At 37.1% G+C, this 23,365-nt stretch overlaps 1 protein-coding gene across 1 annotated transcript; it reads left to right on the top strand.

Annotated features, from left to right (window-relative positions):
* Nucleotides 1–12,972: 12,972 nt before the first annotated feature.
* Nucleotides 12,973–21,077, top strand: LOC149043992 (cell adhesion molecule Dscam1-like). The gene is made up of 4 exons (XM_089210812.1): nt 12,973–13,031; nt 13,167–13,420; nt 15,636–15,989; nt 20,622–21,077. Exons 1-4 carry the CDS (start codon nt 12,973–12,975, stop codon nt 20,924–20,926), a joined length of 972 nt encoding a protein of 323 aa, XP_089066938.1. The 3' UTR covers nt 20,927–21,077.
* Nucleotides 21,078–23,365: the final 2,288 nt, after the last annotated feature.

The raw sequence follows: 23,365 nt of genomic DNA, 5'->3' as shown, positions 1-23,365 counted from the left end.
CATGGCTTGTGTGAGACCCTCGGGACTCGAAGCTTGGGAACAAGTATACAGGAAAGATAAAATGGCGGCTTACGGCGGCGAAGGAAATCTCAGTAGTTTAGTATTTTAGCGTGAAAAAGTTTGGGTGTTGTGATCGGGTTCTCAAGGTCCTAAATAACAAGAAAAGCATTAAACGGTGGTGAGAAAGCAGCAAGTTTTGGAGTCTAAATGAAAGACGGGTAAGCTGAGTTTCAGTCAAATATCATGACGTTTGGGATGTTATTTTGACACCAAAAAAATAGTTTTACATGGCTATACACGCAGAGGATTCTTTTGTGTTCACGTAAAGGCCATTTTAGCTATTCCTGCCACTTGTAGGTTGTGGAAATAAAAATATGCATACTTGTGTCATATTGAAGCCCTGTGAGATCACAAATATTTTTGGAAGTCGATACTGATGAGAAAAAAAAATGTTTACGGTTATTTCTTCTCTCGAACATTTTACTATTTAGGCACCAAATGATCTTGAGACTGACGATCATTACATCCGTCATGAAAAATTTGCCACTGATTACTTTCTAAACTTGAATGTATGATTTAACATGACAGGACGGAAAATGCGTGCACTGTAAGTACCTCCCGTTGTCCCCATACAAACCCTTAGAAAAGTTTTCTAAGGCTTTGTATGGGACAAAGGGAGGTACTTACAGTGCACGCATTTTCCGTCCTGTCATGTAGCTTGTAATATGTGGGATTTTCATAAGTAAAGTAGAAATACCTGGAGAGGATAATGATGTACTTAATGCAAAGCATTTTGGTACAAAGTCTGCTTTCCTGTTATCTACCTGAAGATGCTTCTAATATGCTAAAAAGACTTGCATAGCCCAGTCGAAATGTTTTTGAGTAGTAGACAAGCTGGCTGTAGTAATTGTAGGCAGTAGATGCCAAACCTCTTCTTGAAAAGCAGTCTGAAAAGTGTGAAGTCGGCGCAAGGTACTTCATTGTAGGTCCAAATCACTGGCTGCCAGCCCATTTTGAGTGAGCAGTAAAACTCCAGATTAGCTATTTTAACTAATTTTATTGAGAGCCAAATCCTGCAAGGTTTATATTCAGTTTTAATTAAGTTTTTCTTTTATAGATAGAAATAGGAGAGATGGTAAGTTTTGAGCTCTGTAAAGAAATGTTTTTTTGTCTTGTCACAATTGTGAGACAAAGAAAAACAAAGTTAGAGCATCAAAGCATGGAATCCAAAGCTCTGAAGTTCGACTCTTCATGGGGACGCATAATTTTTTCTTTGTCTCATACTTGTGACACAAAAAAACATCTTTCTCTGTTTCTTTTATGTGCCTTATTTTGCAGTAAGTTGGCTTATTATGGCCATATTTCTCTCAAATATTTTTTCAGCCCAGTCAAAATTTTTTTGAGAAGTAGGCAAGCTGGCTATAGTAATAGGAAGTAGAGGCCAAACCTCATCTAGACTAGAAGTCTGACAAGCGTGAAGTAAGCAGCAGATATTTTGTTGTAGACGGCCATATCTGTGGCTGACAGCACATTTTGACTGAGCTATTTGTTACTTAGCTACTAGGTAATCTTATAATTAAAGATTATTGCATTCCTTTCTAATAGTTTGCTGCTGACTGTATGCTGTATATAGCTTGTGATTTGTATGATTTCCACAAGTAAATTGGAAATACCTGAAGATGGTAATGGTGTTCTAGATGATGCACTTGATGCAAAGCAGTTTTGGTACAAAGGGTATGCCTTGTTTTTAGGTGATTTTAACATGCTAATAAGACTTGTAATTTAAATAATATACGTCAGCTGGAATAGGAATATTAAAAGAAAAATGTTAATATTTAACCATACCAAGCTTTGGTTTTATGTCCAAATTAAACAGTTTATGGAAGATCACTGCACTGATCAGATCCAAAAGGCTGAGACAGTACTGTCTGCTGTTAGTTTCATATTTGTCATTTCTATTTATCTATTTTATTTATTAATGTTTCTTTGAGTTATAATTCATTGATCTCTTTCAATAGTGCAGGTCCACACATGTAACCTAATCCCACATGTATGTATGTATGTACATGTATAAGCCCAGTCAAAATGTTTTTGAGTGGAATGCAAGCTGGCGATAGTAATAGGCAGCAGAGGCTGAACCTTGTCCTTAATGGAAGTCTGACAAGTGTGAAGTTAGTGGCAGATATTTCATTGTTGGTGGCCAAATTGTCGGCTGCAGCACATTTTGACTGGGCTGATTGTGTGTAGATGTATGTGCACTTCTTTTTGAGTGTTAAACAGGTCAAAGTACAAAAAAAAACCTCTGATAACTTGGTAATCCAAGATGTAAAATTCTTAATAACAAGGTATAGCTTTATCATTCTTAAGAGTTTGCAACTGTTCTGAAAATTTGGGGGAGAGTCAGGGGAGCATTATTTATACATATGTGTTTAAAAAATTTTTTAAAAAATTAAAAAAAAAACAAGCACTAAGTTAAAATCCCAGTTTGCATTAAAAGTTGATTTTATTGAAAGCAAAACCCAGGATATAGCTTGGGATCCGGGTGATTTTCACAAACTGTTAGTTTGTGATGTAAACTTACTTTACAGGAACCTTGTTAATTGTCAGCTTCGAGTACAAGTACATAAGTGCAGCGATCTAGCAGGAAATTGCATGGGAGTTTTACATAGAGCAGTAACAAACCACAAATTTAACCAAATCTTTTTGAGAAGAATGAACAATAGTAACAAATTTTCACTCCAAAATTAGCCACATAGAATGAATTGTTGCTTGGAAATTTGAGTTTCAGTAATACCATCAAGGAATATCTCGCCAAAAGTTTGAGCCGTTCAAAACACTACATGCCTCAAAAATTTGCGGAAATATCATTCAAGTTTCGTTTCGGTCAATAATTAATTGAAAAGCTAGGAATTTCATCGAATTTCGTTGACAGGTGTTTGCATTACTTTTGAAAAATGCTATATATATGTATATAATTTATACCATTAAATAAATGAGATTAACCTGTGCCTGTGTTATTTATATTTTTTAATGAACATTGCTGCTGTTAAAAAGAAATGAAACCTTTCTTATTTGAACAACAACCAGAAACCCTTTTTAGTTATTGCCTAATAATGCCTGCTTTAGTTTCAGCTGATTCTCCATGAAGAGTCATTTGATGCTCTTAGCTTGTGTGCTGGGCCATCATATAAGCAGTGGTAGGTACACAACCGAGGAACAAGAAGATATTTACAAAACAGAAAATTCAGCTTTATCGGAGCACAAATGCCTAACTAACCATGTAATTGGGTGGGATAATTCTAATAATAGTAATTCTAATGATGATACGGCGTTACCACCGTACCAGCACCTTTGTTTGGAAGCCTGGCATATTAATTCCACCCACGTTCCTTTAAATCATGATCATGGCAGCCTACTTCCTGACGCTTATTTACACCTCATCAGATAAAAGGCAGCTGATCAGTGATCTTATAAAAGGACCTCTTGCTGCAGCGTTTAGATCATCCCTGAGGAAGGCACTAGACAGGAGTGTTGAAAGATTGGGTCTATGAATTGTAACTTCTTCCATTACATTCATTAAATCTTTAAACCAGAGTAGCATCAAACCATGTCTGATCTCCCTGTTTCTTGGTCGTGTACCTCTAGCCGGTAGGATCTTAGGTGGCTCAGAAGACGCTACAGGCTAGGAGAGTTTATCTCATTTCATTTACTTCTTTATTTATGGAAAAACCTATCTACATTCCATGTTAGTCTTATACTGTTGTGGGGTCACTCCTTATAGGTATACTTTCATGCTTTGCAGTCTTGTTCATCTGGTCAGTAGGAGCTTGTATTGTTCAGAATACACTACCAGCCAGAGGGGCAGCTTATAATGTGAAGTAAGCTTGAAATCATTGGCACTGTTATTTTTAAAATGAATTTCAAGTTAATAAGCCTGATTCTTATTTTCTGTTGTAGATTCATTTCAATACAAATATAACCAGTTTTATGAATTTGACATGAAATTTATTTTAGACTTGAACATCTCAACTAGATTTGCTGAAGTCTGTTATGTAATACTTTGACTAAGTATGGGTGGAAAGAAAGTCTCTATTTTCATGATAGTTGTGGTTAGAAGTATTGTCGCCTGCGCATTACCTTCTTCCCCGCCCTTCATTACATGATGGCTGAGATAGTGCCCGCAGTGCAGTAGGCCGCGCATGCTAAACGTAACAACCTGTACAACCGGTCGCACGGTCTTAAGTCTAAATTTTTTCGGTTTGATGGGTTACTTTTATTTCGTACAAGTGTTGTGCAGTTAAATCGTACTGTGGTCTGGATCGCAAAGACGAAGTATCTATGAAAAATTGAACATCATCGAACATTATGTTTACCTACACATGGCAAGCACTTGGCGTCGAATTAACAAGATTAATTGTGAAAGGTATCACTGATGAAAGCTTATGGTAAAGAAGTTGAAATATTTGTAAATGGGCAAATATATGATGTATGAGTTCATTTTTAAAAACCTTCATGCTTTAAGATGATGGAATACGGGATGAGCTACCAAAATCTGAAGAGCCAACTCAAAAGCTATTAACTTCTCCGTTCGCATTAATCAGCAATTCGGATGGTAAAGACAGCGTCTAAGACAAAGAAATTCGACCTGAGAAGAGAGCTGAATTATTTTGAATGAAAAAAAAGAGATTATAAAAAGTTTATAATCACTTGATGAAAACCAAAGGAAAGCAGAAAGCTCGAAGGTGAATGATTTTGCGTCCCAATGACCGTATCTTTCCTTCAAGACAGACGAAATGTTGAAAGCGTACGTGCGCTATTTGTAATTTGCACTCGTGCTCCATTTTTGCTCTCGAGTTAATTAAAAGTTGCACTCGTGTTCCATGAGAATGCACTCGTTTTCAGCCAATCAGAAGCGCATAACCTTTTTCATGTACATTATTAAACACTTAAAATAGAGACAATTAAGTAAAGTTAAAATCACGAAAGGCCGCACATCTGCACCTTATCCTCCAGCTCACAATTATCTCCTCGATAAAAATAAAAGCGTGGTCAGCTTTAGCGCGACTGGGACATGGGTAGAGAAGATATCGCGAGGTAGTCTACAGTTGCGTGGCTTATCAGCAGGTTGGCAATGTCACAAGTACAAATAATGTTACTGTGACGAGAGATGGCAAGATTGGAAATTTTTTTTAGACGTAACGTTACTATTATAATGGGTAAATAGCTATCGGTGCAAATCATTCGGTTTCGGTTGCTCTCCGTGTAGTTAAAAAAAAAATAGACTGTGTTTTTTCTTTTTATAGTCATAGTGTTAGTGGTACTAAAAATAAAAATAATAATGGTCATGATAGTAAAAAACAGTAGATTGTTACCAGCCTTTTAATTTTCTTGGCTGAGTGTTATGTTTACAATGTTTTTGGCTATATTGTTATTATTATTATTGTACGTATGGCCTTGTGTTTTAAATTAAAGTTAATTAAAGTTTCAGTCGAAACCATGTGATATCAGCATTTCGCTTTTAAATTGAATGTCGTAAATAAGAGCAATTACAACAGCAAATCACAACAAAAGGAATTTGAGGGGTAACGCTAATTTACATAAATAAACACAGAGCATGGCGAAGGAAAGTAGTGCAATACCGAAACATTTCCTAAAACTTATTTGAAAAACGCACCGCTAACAGTCTGCATTGAAGTCGAGGCATTGATCTGCTTGAAGCATTTACGAGAAGTCTCCTTTTTTTTCCTTCCTCAGTAGAGCATTTAAATAAGGTTTAAAACGTGCATCGAGAAAACTTATATTCAGGTGAGTTATTTTGTAATCTTTTTATTGAGGAAAGAATGCTTATCATGCCTTTAGCTTCTTTTGTACCGGTCTCACCAGCAGTGGAACACGTACAAAATGAAACAGTCATGGATGGTACAGATTTGACAAAGGAGTGTAACGTGACCACAGAGACCCCTCCCCTGACTGTTTTCTGGGAGAATGCTAAAAGTGGTCAGATCATTGATGGAAAGCTGTTGATCATCACTAAGTGTTTGGAAAACGATGTTCATTGATGCGCAGTGTAAGAATTTACTCAATGTGTCCTCTTAAAAGACTAACTTTCCTACGCCAACACTTTTATATGTTATATATACTAGGGAAAAAACCGTCTATTTGCTTTTACTGGTTGATGAGTTGAATAGATTTTAGTACATTTATAGACAAATCGAATCGTGCGACCTACTTATGTCCGCAACACTATCAAGAAAGTTACGTTATCATTCGAAAGAAAAAAGAGGAAATAAAGCGAGTGTATTCGGTAGTTTCTCCCGACCCTTGATAGCTTTTCAAGGCTCAAAGACTATTTTATTTGAAGACATAGGAGAGCTGTCTCCTTTAGAAGGAAACATGGAAGAAAAGTCTTTTTCTTCAGATGACCTTTCCCGGGATTATGTTTAATGCTAAAGGAATATCTCTGGCATAGCAACAGGGAAGTAAGGACTTTCTAACAACGAAAAAGGAGACTAAATGAAGGTGAAAAAATGTAAACTCCTTTTGCTAAAATGAGTCTTACTCTATGACTTAAGATAGTTCCTTTCATTGGTAATGAGTAACATGACTTTTTCCCGCATCATAACCAGCTTCCTGTCTTTTAACTTCTCTACTGTTAAATGCTGCAGGCAGTAAAGACTAAAGGTTTAAACATTTTTAAAGTCAGTGTGATATAATCTACATATCTTGAATTGACAAACTGTGTTACATTTTTTTAGACTCTAAAAGTGCATCAAATTTTTTCCCATTAGACTGAGATGCGTGTGCTGTTGAAATTAAAGGAACAAATAAAGTTCTATTCAGAGATAATAAAACGAGAATGCATATGACATTTTATCACTTGACATTATATTTCAAACGTGTTAAAAAGTCTACGTCAATCGATATCTTTGAAACACAGAGAAGCTATTATTCCAATATTACTGTTCCATTCAGTTTAACACTTAAAAATTAGTTTTATCCTTAGATTCCATGGACCTCTCTGTAAATCTTTTACATTTGGGTGTTTTTTAATGATAATGATGATGATGATGATAAGAATAATTTATGATGTACGAATATACGATAGCCCTTTGCAGGTGTCCTTCGCAAAAAAAGGAAAGAATTAATGCTTTATTTGAAGCGAGGCCAACATTAACTATGATATCAATGAAAAGGTTGTGAAGTTTGCTATCTGGCAATTTTTTTTAGCTTGATCTAATCTTTTAAAAAACGACTGAGGTGCGACAATTCGAAACAGATGTTGCCGGTTTCTTTGAGCGAACTAATCGGGTTTCAAATAGGAGCGTAGAAATAAAACCTCCGTACAATTTTTAATCCTGACGGCTTGGTCTTTAAAATTTTGTGGGAAATATTCGATATTCTTATTGGCGAGGCAATTCGTAAGGTTTTCATACCTTATTTATTCGTTCGAAGAGAACACATTTGCGTAAAAACGAATTAGGTTTTATTGCCTCCAAAGTTTTGCAAACAACTCACTTTGGGTGACCACATGTCAAGTTAGGTCAGATCTTCGAAAATAGAAATGGAAATGCCGACCTCAAATGAAAACACAGGTGCGTCTAGAGGGGTTTCACGAGACTCGCAGCGAAAAAAACTGCCCCCAATATCTTACCCTCGGTTCAATTTGCTGGCCGGTATTTACATTTTTTTTTCCTACTTAAAAGCGGCCTAAGCACGCCGCGGCAGAACTCGTGAATTGTTGGTGGTCGGGTGTGAGCAGCTAGGATTCCTTAATCTAAGAGCATTAATCCATCACGGTAAGATATTTTTGCCATTCCTCTACGACTTTCTTTAATATTTCTTTCGCTTGCAGCTTGGCTTCTCTTAGGGTTTCGCATAGCGACTCTTTTCCTTTTTCTGTTTCTCTATTCACAGTCCAGTTGTATACAGATAGCAAAGATCACCCGGCCCTGTAAAACTGAAACGAGGACATGTGTACGCGATTGAATTTCAGGAACCAGGGTGCTTTGCTGCGAAAATACTTTTGGAGTCATTTTAATGACATGTTAAAATACACACCTTTTTCCAAAAATACGTTTTAGTAAATAACTCGCGCTCTTTTCGATATTTTTCAAAACACTTTTTGGAAATTTTAGTTGTAATAGCAATGCTTGGTTTGACATAAAAATAAAAAAAAAAGAGAAAGAAAAATTCCAAAAAATTTGCCCTTGAAGGTCAACTGTATCCTTAAATAGTAATAACAGTTTTGCAATTTGTAGTTTGTCATAACACAGGACCTCAAACTTTGAGTCGAGCTTCCAGCAAAGATATTGGTACCAGTTTGGTATGATCAATGATAAAATTGACATTTCATGTCGATCAGAGAATCATGAAGTCGTATTTTATTTTCCCTAGTTGAGCCAAAACCAAGTACTATTACCCCTTCATACCAAACAACACCCGCAGGTGGTTTTTTTTTTTTTCTTATTTCTTTTAAAACTATCTCATCAAAATAGGACGTTCTTTGATGTTACTAAATAAATCGGAGTGATATATGCGGTGTGAATAAAGGTAGTACGAGTATGGAACTCAGCGAAGACTCGTAACCAGTCCTAACACAGATTGCTTGTCAGTAAAGGTATATCTATTTTCTAAGACTACCTTTTACAATGGAAGGATTGCCCAAATGACCATAACTACAGACGTAGTAAATTGTTTCTACAAGGACTCCATTGTAGGTTGGGTTTGATGGGGGGGAGTGGGGGTCGAGGTGAACTATAGTATTCGTTCAAGATACAATAGTACAATTGTAATATGAACCTACTTAACGATGAAGACGTTTTTTTTTTTTTTATCAAAGATTGAAATACCGCGATAAGCATGCAGTAATCATAACGTGTTCAGGTTCATACTCGCATTAAACATAAGAAGTAAACATTCTACCAGGACTAGTTTTTCGTTAGGATTATTCGACAAATTTTGAGCTAAATTATTGTTAGATAGATCTAGCTACTTCTTTGCACGTTTCCCGAATGAAGATTCTTCTGATACCATTACTTTCTTTATCGTGTTTGACAACCAAGGGGTGTTTCTGCCGCGAAATTTCTTTTCAATTTGAGGTGTGTGCTTATCAACAACGCGCGAGAAACTTGTTCTAAAGTTCAACCACGCATCATTGACATCCTGACACTCACTGACATTGTCCCACGAGACAGATGACAGTTCGTCATTAAATCGAGCAGCACAGTTCTTGTTGTAGTTTCTGCATTGTACCGTTTGTGGTTTAAACTTCGGTGAATTCAACTTTCTGACGAAAGCCGTTATGTCATGATCACTAAGCGCTGAATTGACCACCTTGACTGAGGTAATATTTTGTGGTTGAGAAGTACAAACAATGTCAAGAAGAGTTTGGGATTCCCTTGTGGCTCTAGTAGGCTCATTAACAATCTGTGTCATATTCATGCTTTGAAAAATGCTCTTGAGCTTCCTTGTTTCACCTTGACACCTCACACCAAGTAAAAAATGGCAATTGAAATCGCCCATTACAATCACTTCTTTCATTTCGGCGTTAGCATCTTCCAAAACATTCTCAAACGACGACATTAACTCCACATCCAAGAAATCAGATCCATTTGGGGGACGATAAAATGATCCCATTAAAATCTCTTTTGAGTGAGGCTTTCCACAAGAAAGAGATCGCGATCTCGTTGGGAAGCCTGCGTAGTAGTTGTTGTGTTCCAGGGTTGATTAATAGTTGATTTTTACAGCACCAGGCAGCCACTCGTCTTAAATCTTCTTCAATAACACGTTCTGCAGATTCAGCATCTGTGACTGGAAAGGATAAGAAAATCTTAGAGTCGTCTACGTAGGACTTGAGATTGCATCATGAGGGGACGCAAATCGTCTGTACTGTAAGTATCCCGGAGAGTCCCCTACATTTTCTTAGACTTTTAGTCTAAGAAAATGTATGGGGACTGTAAGGTGTCATAATCCTGTTGCTGCTGACAGCGATGTGACAGATAATTGCTTTTGCACTGTTTTCTTTGCCGGCTTATACTTGTCATCAAGTTTCAATAAGACGGCTATCATTTTTCACAAGAATAATGAAGTTTTCGTAAATTGTGAGATCGGATGGGATTAAAATGGGATTAAATCACCTACAGAGCTTGATATGTACTTACAGTGCAGACGATTTGCGTCCCCTCATGCTTGTAAAGCGAGAGGAAGATCACTGATATAAATACAAAACAAAAGCGGTGACTGTATGGCGCCCTGTGGTATGCCATGGGTGATAGGGAGGGGTGTAGATGTAGATGTGCCAATACGGACCACCTGTGTTCTGTCAGTCAGGTAAGTCTCAAACCATTTCGTGGTTTTGGCGGCGGCAACAAGGCTCAGCTTGTCCATTGCATCTAATAAGAAGTCGCTGATCATAATATTAAGAGTCTCTATAGAGTGGTATTTACGATTACCGCTTTGATGTTCATTAAGGAGGCTGTTACGTTGTAAATAACTGCTGAACTGTTGGAGTGCTTCCTTCTCGCAGATCTTTGAAGCAACGGTAAGCATCGGAAGGGGGTGATCCTTTGATGGCTCCTCGTGATCTCCGTCTTTCAGAAATGGTGTGACCTCTGACGCTTTCCAGGAGTTTGGAAATGTGGAAGTTACGAAAGAACAGTTGATGATGTGTGTTAACGGGCCAAGGATAACGGGAAGGCAGTCTTTGATGATTCGCATGCTGACTTTGTCGGGGCCTGGAGACTTATTAGAAGGCATAGATGATACAATACGTTCGAACTGTGTACAGGTAACAAGGGTGAAATTAAATAGTTCCTCAGATGAGTTTCTGTTCGTTGATGGTGAAATTACAAAATTTACAAGCGATCGTAAATGTTGGTTTGAGCTACACATGGCGTTGCATTTGTGTAGCCTGCGAAGCAGACGTTTATTTTTTTATTCGTTTTTCATTCCCTTTGAGGCTTGACAGCTTGCTTAGGCGCCCCCCCAACAAAAATCGCCAGCTACGTAGACTAATTATTTCGACCTCGTTTGAAAAATCGCCTATTTTTTCCACAAAAAATCCCAGTTATCGGTCAAGTCGCCCCTAAAGAAGCTTAAGTCAATGCTATAATGGCATTTAGTCGAATTAAATAAGTCAGCCAATGACCTTTAACTGTTCTCGCGACTCGCGTTTCACATCAGATCATAAACAATCGAAAACCATAGATGCCACATTTCACAGAGAATATGCTTATGCTTTCCCAAAATTCCACATTGGCATAATTATTATTATATAACTATAATTATATGATTATTCATTCGACTAATGGACATTTTCACTAAGACGCTATAAAGTAAAACTGAGTCTCGTAAACTTACTTGACCAGTTCGAACCGCCGATCGCTTAGCAAAAAGTTACGAAATTCCCTGACTTACTTGCTTACTTACTAACGACATGTCTACTACGTGGTTCTTGCTTACTAGTTGCCATAAAAAGTGATACATAACGTCCTGAGAGAGGTGATCGCAATATCATTTAGTGCCAGGGAATTGTGGGTAACTGACGTTACATAATCTTTGCTTTGTCACGGAGGAGGAAATAACTTGACGACGAAGGGAGTTAGACTGTGAAACCAAACTCATTTATCTACCTGGTGTCTTGAACTGACTGGAATGAAATTTCCGATTGTCCTATGTTTCATTATATTTGTGTTTGTGTTTCGCTACTCAGGTAAGTTGCTGTCCTAAAATTGTTTTACGAGAATTAAGCCTTAAATTTCATTGCATCAGTTGTGCAAATGGACCTTTCGTCAGTTACGCTTAGTCGTTTACCACTGCAAAAATAAATGACTGAATGTCACTCCTCGTGTGATTACATCGCATGCACATTGAACCGATTGATTTTCATTCAAAATAAACGAATAATGTCGGCCTTATTTACTGTTGGCAACCTACTAAATATGGAAACCGAAACTATCAAGCGGTGCCTTTGGACTAAAAAAAATTCGCCTAGTATTATGCTTCATAAGTAACCTTACATTTTATTAGATGGTAACTGTCACATTATGTTCGTTGATTATTAAGTTTGACACCATTTCTGAGGAGATTTTCAGAAACTGTTGATTCGATTAGTCCAGAAGCCCTGCATTTCTGCACCAGTGTATTTGATGAATTGACCTTGATTTGCTTAATGTCACTACGTGTACAGAAATGCAAATTTTCCAAATCAGCTGGTAACACAATTAGCATTGAGTAGTCAGGCAGTTTGAGTGTCTAGAGTTTGTTAGATATTCTTATCGAGCACAGATGTTCTTCTTCCGAGTCAGCTGTTTATTTTATGCGTCTAGAATCACCTTTTTCTGCTTGGGAAGAAAACACGGGCGCATCAGCCTGAAAGAAACGTTAATTCTTGACAAATATATGATGAATATTTGATTTTCTGTAACATACCCGAGAGCTTCTGCAATTTTGATTCCATGCGTACTTTCCACTTTGTTACTAACAATTAAATTGTAAATGTGAAAGGTTTTAATCACTTTATATGCAATTTAAGCTTAAGGCTTGGAATAGCAAGTTAAATTGATATTATGTCTTGGCTGAAGTAAGTCCAAATGACGTGATCAAATCTCAAAGAATGCGTGAAACATTAACTATTTTTTTTTATTATCTGTAAGAGTGGTCTAAGGTATATCATATCAGAGCATAGTTTTCCCTCAAAATTTGTCCATTAAACTATATTTAGGAGTAAGTATATAAAACCACACTTGTTTCTGGAAATACGTTAAAAGAAAGTTTTAGAACATTCAATATATTTAAAGTGGGATATACACCTAATTCCAATATGGCCGGCAACACTCGGACGCGACCGGGCCAGACATGAAGTCGAGGTTACTAAGGAAATACCTTGGAGAGTAAGTTGCTCTAATATGATATATCGTGTGAAAACATCGTCTTTATCTTCACTATTTTACTATATATCTACATATTATCGACATGCCTACAAGCTGTTGTGTTCCTCAATGTAACCAACAGGGTTTTACAACGACAACAGGGTAAGTAGTGTCGTATGTTTTCTTTCCAAGCTTGCTTTTACGAAGAAAGCAGTGGATTCACGTCATTCGCCGCGAAGAGGGAAAAAACTTCAAAATTTCCTCAAGCACTACAAAGGTTCGTTCACTTCATTTTAGGCCTGAAGATCTTCGAAAATCTCCGAGCGGCCGAATTTACATTGCCGATGGTGCTATTCCATCGAAGTTTGCGTGGTCCATTCCTTCTCCACGTAAAAGAAAAGCACCTACTCTTCGCCAGCCATTAGTACAGGCAAAAAATATTCTGAAACGGGACAAACTCAATGCGACTGTTATTGAGGAACCTATTTCTTCAGTTGCCAATGATAGCGAATTAAACACCCCTGACAAGGAGTTAGGATATTTTAAGGAAGGCTGGTTGTCTGACTTTACATCTTAAGTTTTGTCGCGACGTAGCTTCCATTTTGAATAAATCTGATCGGGATCAGGGTCTACCAGTTGATTTTCACGTACAGAATTGATGTATTCTTCGACCCTTTATAAAACACGAGGTATTTAAGAGAAAACACAACAAGAGTGCGAGTAATAATGACAATCGAGTGTTGTAGTTGGCCTTACCTCTTAACTAAAGCAGCTTTATTTGTTTTAAGTCCCGTCAGTGAATCACCTCCACATTTTAGCCAGAACTTTAATTCTTTATTCTTCAAAGTTGCGGGAGATCTGCCACAAAGGGAAGACCCCGGGATATCGTCTTCTGTACGTTGACAAGCAGCCGTTTGTGCGAAGTCAGAATCAAAGAAGAAGTTTCCTCACTAACCTCGACTTCATGATCTGGCCTAGTCGCGTCCGAGTGTTGTCGGCCATATTGGAATTCGGTGTGCTGCCCCTTCTTAACTCTGGCGACATCGCAAAATTTCAGAAGTGGACAAGCATACTCTTCCTAAAACTTTACTCAGCAAAAAATCGTTATATTTCTATATTGTGTGATGTATATATATATATATATATATATCTGAGAGGGCTGAAAGCATGCCAATTTTGACCTGTGTTCATTTAGAGGTTCACTATAATTTATTTAAAAACATCGGTTTCTCAGCTTTCTGAAATTGTGCAAAAGTACTTAATCTTTCTTGGTTAATATTTATCAAGTCCAGACCAGGCAATTAAAGACTCCGGTTGATTTACTGTACTGGGATGTTAAAAAACATAGAAATACAAAATAATCTTGCACTTAGTATCTTCTTTTAATGTAGTGATTTCGAAATTCTGGTGTTTTTGCCAGCGTGACAGTCGAATTGTGCAAATCAGTATTTGGAGCAAACTGCTATCGCTACTGTGACAGGCGTAAATGCCATGTGCAGATTATTATAGGTATTTTAGGCACCATTTCTTACAGATAATTATGGGCTCTTTAGAGCAACTTAATTATATACCCTAATTCTTAAATGAAGTGTTGGGAAATTAAATCATTTCTTATCTCCTTCCAATATACATCAAACGAATAGTTGGTTATTAGCCTTATAAACGTTAACCGGAGAACTTAAAGTAAACCATATGCGTAAGAAAAGGTTTATGTAAAAGTCAGATAAATTGAAGGCCAGAGAGTAAAAAATAACCAACGTAGAGTGATATTGAAAATTCAAACTAAGCCTAAGCCAAAAATTGAATTACGCGTTATTATTCTGACTGCTAAGGTTGACGCGTTCCTAATCAGGAACGGAATAGCTCACAGGCCAATTGCGTATGTGTGAAAACTCAAAACATGGTTAACCAGCTGCCGTGTAAAATATGGCTAAATTACCATTATTAATTACCATTATTAATTCAAGTTTAATGCATGAGTTAATTGTCTATCAGATTAAAATCGAGTGAGTGAGTTTCCTTTCCACACCTTAACCTTAAAGTGTGACTGACGTCATATCATGAGGTAGAAATGTTGCTTCCTTTGTAAAAAGCAGGTTTCATATGACATCCCTAACTCTTAGAACGGCTTATGCTATAAAAATCATATTCCCTCCACATGTTTTACTGAAATATTTGTATTTCCATTAATGTTTCCTGGCCTGTACCAACGAAAAACCGCGTTTCTGTAAGCAGCAGAGAAAAAAAGAGAGCTTAGTTATTCATTACACTGATTTGAATTAAAACATGAGGGTTTGAGGTTACAGAACTCCGCTTTTAGTCTAGACATGTTTATCTGAATTAACCTTCTCCTACAAATTGGAAGCCATACGGTCAGTGTACCCCAGGTAATCCAAATGGGTTACTCTCCTCGAGTGTAACTGTCCAAAATCTCAGTCCACTGCTACGCAAGAAGCTTTAACGCATTCCTTACTCAGCCTTTTTAACCATTAGAAACATATATCTGCGCAAACGAGTTATGCGTCAATTCACCTTTTGTTTCTTCTTTTGCGATTGTAGCCCAGCGCATGACATTTCTCAAAAGATTTGCGGCATATCACATTTACTGCCAAACATAAACACTGGTAATCCTGACGGTATATGTTTACATATAAGAGCAACATCAAGAGTTAAATGGGAAATTACCATGTATGAAGTAAATGAATAGCTTGGGCCAATTAAAATAACTAGCTGTTTCAACAACTATTGCTTTTGTTCAATTCAAAGCTGAATCTTTTACATGGACGGCTCCACCACCAGCCTGGACCCCGTCTGGCGCAAATGACGTACGAACAGTCAAGTATCCAGTGTTGAATGGAAGTACCAATGTGGTATTGAAGTGGAACTATACACTGGGAACTGGTGAATTGGTGTTATCAACTACTTGGCAACTGGATGGAACTCAGATCGCAGTAATAGCCGCTATAACAATTGTAAGTGACGATCGTTTTGATGTCAAGAAAAGTGAAGTGGCCACTTTGATAATTATGAATGTCAGTGAGTTGGAGGATGCTACTATTCAGTGTGTGGTTCAGACGAGCCTTGGTAACTGGAGATATAATATACGACTGGAAATTACAGGTGAGAGGCGGATTAACTAATTCTCTTTGACAGGCTCTCCGTAGCGTGTTTTAAAATGCGAGTTGGAGGGGAGGCAAATTTATTGACATTTCTCAAAGAGACTGGAAATTGATTAAAAAACAAAACAAATGAAGTTTCTATCGCAACTCTGTGTTGTTCTTTTTCTGCAGGAGTTGATGGAATTCAAATTTCATCAAAATTCACTATCGTATCATTAAAGTAAAAGCTCATAAATCAAAGTATGACGCACATTGTCTTTCAATGAACCGGTGCAACAAACAGATTGTAAATTATATCAAAACAGTACATCGCCTATAAATAATTAAACCCGAGTCGTTCACCAATATATTTTACTTACCAGATCGAGGTAAACTGTTGTGCATTCGCCTCATTGATTTAAGGCGAGTTAACGTTAAAAAGCTTGCGATCGTTTATTCGAGCGGCCACGTTTGATTTAGAGTTAAAGAGGGAGCGGGGAAAGGTGGGACGACTCTGTGATTTCCACTGCCCCACCCTCTCACCTCTCGATCCTTTTGGCCGTAGCTCGCCTCCTCGGTATAGATAGTTTTTATAGCAGCCTTCCGCTGCTATAAAAATAAAAGATAGCAACTATGATTTACTGAGTACTTGCCTACGATTAAAATTTCGTCGGCTCTGCATGCTTGAAGAAGAAGAAGATTGAAAATTGAAGAAGCTCCAGGAGCTTTTGTTGCCGAAACAAGCAAAGAGGCATGCATGCTGAAAAAAAACCTTCGTGAGGTCGGCGAGGTAACTCTTCCATTCTTTCAGCAGCACTTTCTCTTTCATGAAAAGAGAGTCGATGATTTCGTTGTCATCCATTAAAAGTTGTCACAGTTTGATTAGCCGAATTGAACCAGTTTGGAAATTGACCGTTTCAGGAAGTCCGCGCGCTGAAAAATCTCGTTTAATTGAAGACACAAACTTGTAGTGACGTAAATGTCAGAGAGGATATAGAGAATAATACATGTGTGCGCGTAGATATGGAATCTCTCTTCGAGTGTTAAAATCGGTAGCTCACGATTGAGAGCAGCGAACGAGTGAGATGTCAGGTTAAACACGAGAAGAAACATTTCATATCTACAAGCAACCATGTATTATTTTGTTTATCATATAAACACAGTAGCCCTTTCTTGAGAAGAAAAGCCGACTTCATAAACGAATGAAAATAAATGAATCGACAATCCCCGAATAACAGTCGTAGAGTGCGTTGGCGCTAACTCTCAAGATGGAAAAATGCGTTGAATCATGATTACAAAACCAACAATAGTCGTAATTTTCAATTTACAAAATTCTTATTTATTGACTTTGTCCTTACCGAAAGAAGAAATCTTTCAGGCAAACGGCCAAAATCAACCAGTGACAAATGTTCCAGTTGTCGATTTTCATTCTCAGCCGTGAGAAATGCTAACACCAAAGCCACTGAATACGTAACTTTCGGTTTTTCTTTTAGTGTAATCGTTTTCTTCCCCCTCTAGGAAAGTTTGAACCTCACTGTCTATCAGCAATACGTATTTTTAGTGTTTTAGCCTCCATAATTCGAGGATTCTCAAGACAAACAAGTTGTATTGTGAATCGTGAAGGCTTCGCCGTTCATTCATCAACCTGGCCGAGTGGCGCCAAAGGCGAGTGACGGGTCAGCAGCTGATTGGCTATATTAACACCTGTGAAAAAATACGATATTTTTCCACGTGTGTTGTTACGGCTTTTCTCAGGGCCGGAAATCCCTGTATAACACCGCAGTTTATGTGATAAAAACTATTTAATAGCATGCGTGCAGTTTTCTGTGTATTTTCTCAAGACCTTTGTTTCATTTTATTTTAATTCCTTTCTTTGAAATAGGAAATTATTTTTTTTAAATCTAATCATCGTGACTGAAAAGAAAAAAATTGTTTTATTAAATACACTAAGTGATCTCAACAATTTATCAAAAGGAAACCTCTTGAATCAATTTACTCGAAAGCTCAATTCATGCGTGAAAAGCCCACTAACGTTGGGCTGTAAACAGATTTCCGTCTTACCAGTTTTTTCTCGAACGTAGAAAATGTTTTAAATTTAGATGCTGGCCTTAAAGGAGGATTTATACTCAGTGTCTTCTAAGTTATAAAATTTTGAGCTTGATTTGTAGCGCAGGCCTCTCATTTAAAATTTTGTTGTGGACATAAAAGATGGTGTGGTGAACCTGTTTACGTGAGCCGGGAAGTCCATGATTTTTCAAACTCCTTCTTCCATGGAGTATTCATCATATATGACATTGTTATCATGGAAGCATGTCCTTAAAATCTCAGATCTTTAATTGCCGCTGTCAATAAAGTTCGCTCAATATTTTACCAGACCTCCAGCATGGCCATTGGGTCGAACAATTTAATTTTAACTTAAGGATCCTAGTATTCAGTACATAGGTCAATTAAATTTTGGGTCTCTTGGTTTACTATCGTAAATATAAATAAATGTGGTTTGAAAAGTGAAGAAAATAATTCAAAATGGATGCTCAAGGATACTTTGCAGACATCTTACGGATGAAATCTCTTCTTTTCTTGCCAAAGCTTTCAAATTCACAGATAAACCAGTTCTCAGACTGCAGTGAAAAAGAGATTGGCGACAAAGTGGGATTAAGCACCCAATTTAATTTAATAAAATCTTCAATTGAGAATCATGTAGACAACCTCAAGCTTTTGTTCATCACACACTCTTAAAAGATTGCCTAAAATACATGATGCCAACACAAAAAGGAAGCAAATGTATCACAGCTTTATTTGTCAAAAAATAAAAATCTCCTTTAAATGGTAATGTAAATATCTTCCCCAAAATTCAGTGGGTCCTAGGAAAATATGGTCACTTGGTCATGAGACTAGCAATAGATAGTGATCATTATAGCACTAGGAGAGTTTTGAAGTGAATACGTTCCTGACAGTAGTATTAGCCTGTTACATGTTAAAAGAGATTCGTAGAGAGAGACAGAGCAGTGAAAGGTTGATGCTAAAACATTCCCATAATTACTATACTGGCAATGAAGTACTGTAAGTTTCTCTCTCAAATGACTTCTTATTGACCATGAAAGCAATGATTGAAAAGCTACATATTTTAATCTCCTCATTTGGCTCTCTACAAACTTAACATTATTGTCTTGTTCTAAATGTTCAGAGCATACTTTGTTAATACACGTTATTCTTAAGTCTACGTTTGGATCTCTTTTGAATCTAAAAGTCCATAGCTGTTTTAAGAGAGATTAAAAAACAACAATCATATGTAAGAACTGAGCATTTATTAGTTAATCAGATTTGAAACAAACAGGTGTGCTGCTAGCGTTGAGGAATTCTATATAGCATGGATACTAAACTTCTGAAGGCTAGCGAATATATGAAAAGACAATTCTGAAATTCGAGGAGTTATTGTCAGTAGCAGTTTCAAAGTTCAAATTGTGGACTATTCTTCGCGTTGCCTGGTGCAGGCGTCTTATTAGGGTGAGTTAACTTACAAGCTTGCAACCATTTATTCGACTGGCCATGTTTTATCTAGAGTTTGAATAAATGGTGCGCAGCTGAGGTAGGAATGGGATACGATGCCTGCTCGAGAAGGCTGTTAAAAAGTGAAACACTCACGGAGTAGTTGCGTATCACCTCTTTTTACAGAAATGAGCGGATAACACATCAAAATTATTCTACATATATTTAAAAATCAGAGGCATGGTTTCCCGAGAAAAAAACCTCAAGCGGAGCTAATGAGTGAAACTATGGGGCAGTTTTTTTCCAGCGAGGAAAGAAATTCCTACAACAAAACATTGAAGCTCCTTTGTTGTCATATGCCACTTTCCCTATCTTCAAACTGTTAATCCATGAGTGTGGCTGCTGTTAATCCCATCGCTGATGTTTCTTCCATTTGATCGCAAACGATAGTCGCAGTGAACAAACAACAATAACTGCACTCGAAAGGTTTACATGCCAAAATGTTTTTGACGCGAACAACCATCTGAAATATTGACCTTTTCCCATTTAGCAACACTAGCAGGAGACCTTATCGGGAGACCAGTCTGGAAATTTCATCATTTTTCCCTGCTTGCAATGCGTGAGACAGCATGTCCCGACGAACACTAGAAAACTGCCTCTGGCCTGTGTTGAGCTGTCCTCTGCCCCCTCCCCCCTCCTCGAAAAATAACCCTTTTAAATGTAGAGGGGTAGTTGTAAAAAGGCTAAAAATTAAAAATTTCATTTTTAACAGAGTAAACCATCATTCCTTTCCGGCAATAGGGAAATGAAGCGGTTTGGCTTGTGATTGATAGGTAGAGCTAAACCAACCAATTAGAAAACTTTGTCTGTGGGCAAGGGAGTTTCCCAAAAGAATAACAACCTTGAGCCGGCGTAATTTCTATGGCTCACCTCCTCCCTTCAGCATTCCCTTTGTGGAAAATTTCAACAGAAGTAAATTTTGAAGACTACTCCCTATTGAGTGATAATCACTATATATGTATAATCTAGATGAAGCAAAGCAAAGCTAGAGGAAATGGTAACTGCATTAAATAAAACGGCTATTGCACAGTACATTATCTATATACTGTGGCTGTTTACCACTACCTTTTAGATTAAAGTCATACATTGTCGTATTCTTTCCTTTCAGTTCCACCAAGGATGATGTCATATAGTAACAACCAGACTGTGAATGAAGGTTCTAATCTGACTTTGTTTTGCAATGCAACTGGTAAACCAGACCCAAACATTACCTGGACCAGAGTGTCAGAGGATGAAGTGCTGTTTGTTGGAAATCCCTGGCATATTGTAAATACCAACAGGACTTATAGTGGGACATACCGCTGTATTGCAAACAATGGGGTTCCAAGTCCAGTTAACAGTACAATCACCATCAATATACTTTGTGAGTACAACTTTTACTACCAACTACATGTATCTATAATTCTTATTTAATTTGCCTTATTAATGTGACCTAGCTGTATTTGCAGGGAAATTTTGATGCTATATACTAATAATTGTTTTTTCAGAGTTTAAGATAAGATTCTTTAAATTATGGTAAGACTGGTGTAGAAAGCTTGCTCATCTTTTAAAGTTTGTGCGAATATTGCACTAGTGTGGAAGTACAAAAACCTTGACGATGTTGCAATAGAAATATGGGATTTTAGTTTTGAAACACAGACACTGTATATATGTTAGAAACATCAAGTAAAATGACTTCACATCTCAATTTTTTTAAAAAACAACCTTCATGTTATGATCCCATGATATCACATGTTGCTCAACTCCGAGTGGCACGTACATTTAACTTATTTTTTAGAAAAGTCCGATAAAAAAATGATGGATAGTAACTTGAAAAAGTCATATGAATACTGAAAAAAAAAAAAAAGTAACAATGCCACAAACAACAGCACTGAAGCAAAATTTAATAAGTGGAGCGAGCTGTAATCACCAAACATACAGCAAAGGGGAAGTTTTTTTCCTAATAATGATTATCTTATTTCACATGTACATGTTAATTTTTAGAGACCTTTAGAGGAAAAAAACTTCATGTAATACAAGAGCTTGAGAATGCTTTAGATGATGAAACTTAATTCAATTTGACAGTCAACTAATGCACTTTTCAACTATTTTGGTTATTATATTCTTGCACAAGGTGAAGACTTTGAAGTGAAAATGTGTACTTTCAGGAAGAGATGAAAAAACAAAAATCACCTCGCCCTTCTAGCTGGTTATAACCAGGAACCCTCTCCAAAATAAGTTAATTATTAAATAGTGTTACTGAAGAGTCTGTATGACGTGAAGTTGTCTGTCAATTTTGTAATAACATGGCTACTACTTAAGTAACAATAACAGATCTTAATTTTAATCTTAATTAATAATTGCAGATCTTAATTAATAATTGCAGATCTTAATTAATAATTGCAGATCTTAATTAATAATTGTAGATCTTATAGCATCATGAACTAGTCAATTCTAGAATTTTACTTTATTTTTTAATTTGGAAAACATAACCTGGGTCTCAAAAAGAACGAGATGAAATCAAACTAGTTGTAATTTAAGTTGTTGCGGTAGCCAACCAGAAATATCTGTATTTTGAAATAGTCAATTGGAACTTATCATGACAAAACGTGAAGACAAAGAAGAACCCCTTGCTGGACCTTAATAAATTCTGAATTGACATTTTAAACTGAGGCTATTAACGAAAAGTACCTTGTAGATATACACCCTACAGAATTGAGAGAGAGAGCATTTCACACCACGTGCACCGATCTAACACTACCATCGTGTCGTCCGCTCAAGAGCTAAATTATAGCAGTAAGTCCGCGGAAATGCCCTCTCAGCTGTAATTTATATTTGAAAATAACAGATCACATTTTAAATCAATGGAAACAACACTTTAATTTTTTACTAAGAAATATGATTGGCGGTTTCCTTTGCAGTAAAAAGTATATTTGTAACTACACGTTACATTATCGATTACTTAAAAGCCAACTAACCAAATTAAAGGGTTTTTTTCCTTTTCAAGATTTTTCTATTTAAAATAAAAACGCTTGGAAACGCCTTTCATCTATGCATGCACATGTACACGCCGGAAAAGAGTTTGCATGGTTTCAAAGGAATGAAGAATCAAATTATTGCCTTTACCCAGTTCTCGACCATTGAACTAACAACTAATGTTGCCTTACAAGAAAAACTTCCAAAAATTGCTCTGTCTTAGCAAAGTCTGCTTGCTCATCGAGCAGATCACTATGGAATCATGATTGCATGATGGGACTTTTCACCAAGCCTAGGATATCTGACAGCATTTCTGTCGCACCCTGTTGAGCCTATATGATGTTTTCAATGAAATTACATTGTACTGCAAGGCTTTTGAAAGGGTAGTGTTAATAATGTTGCTAGGGAAGAGCTGAAGGCGACACATGAAGGTTACTGTTACAGCACTGGACCACCTACAAGTTCTTCAATAAGGCGTGAATCCAGGCTGTGCATAAACTTCACTTTCTAAATTAATTAGGGTCTAGGGTGTTGAGACTGATTTTGACTGATTTGATAAATGTATATAAAACATGAACATGCAACAGGAAAACTAACTGGCTACATTTCAACAAACAATGCAAGTTTTTAATGGCGGCTGTCTTCTTCGCATCAGCGATTTTCATTCACTTTTCATTCAGAAGGCACAGCCCGCATCCTTTCCCTTCGCCTCACAACATCCTCAGGCCCTGTGAACATCATGAGCACCTATGCCCCCACGCTTTGCTCTACAGCAGAGGCTAAGGACGAGTTCTACAGCCAGCTTGAGACCGCCATCAAGGAAATACCCCCCTCAGAACACCTGTACCTGCTTGGCGATTTCAACGCCCGGATTGGTTCAGACTTCACCTCCTGGCC

This window comes from Pocillopora damicornis, chromosome 6 (genome assembly GCF_964200805.1).
Source record: "Pocillopora damicornis chromosome 6, jaPocDami1.2, whole genome shotgun sequence".
Lineage (NCBI taxonomy): Eukaryota > Metazoa > Cnidaria > Anthozoa > Scleractinia > Pocilloporidae > Pocillopora > Pocillopora damicornis.
Note: the sequence above shows the minus strand (reverse complement) of the source record. Positions and strands in the feature narration are given on the sequence as shown.

Coding starts and splice junctions, on each gene's coding strand:
- LOC149043992 (XM_089210812.1), top strand. CDS start 12,973: ATGCCTACAAGCTGTTGTGTTCCTCAATGTAACCAACAGGGTTTTACA. Junction 13,421..15,635: donor GTTAGGATATTTTAAGGAAG/GCTGGTTGTCTG, acceptor TTCAATTCAAAG/CTGAATCTTTTACATGGACG. Junction 15,990..20,621: donor TATACGACTGGAAATTACAG/GTGAGAGGCGGA, acceptor CTTTCCTTTCAG/TTCCACCAAGGATGATGTCA.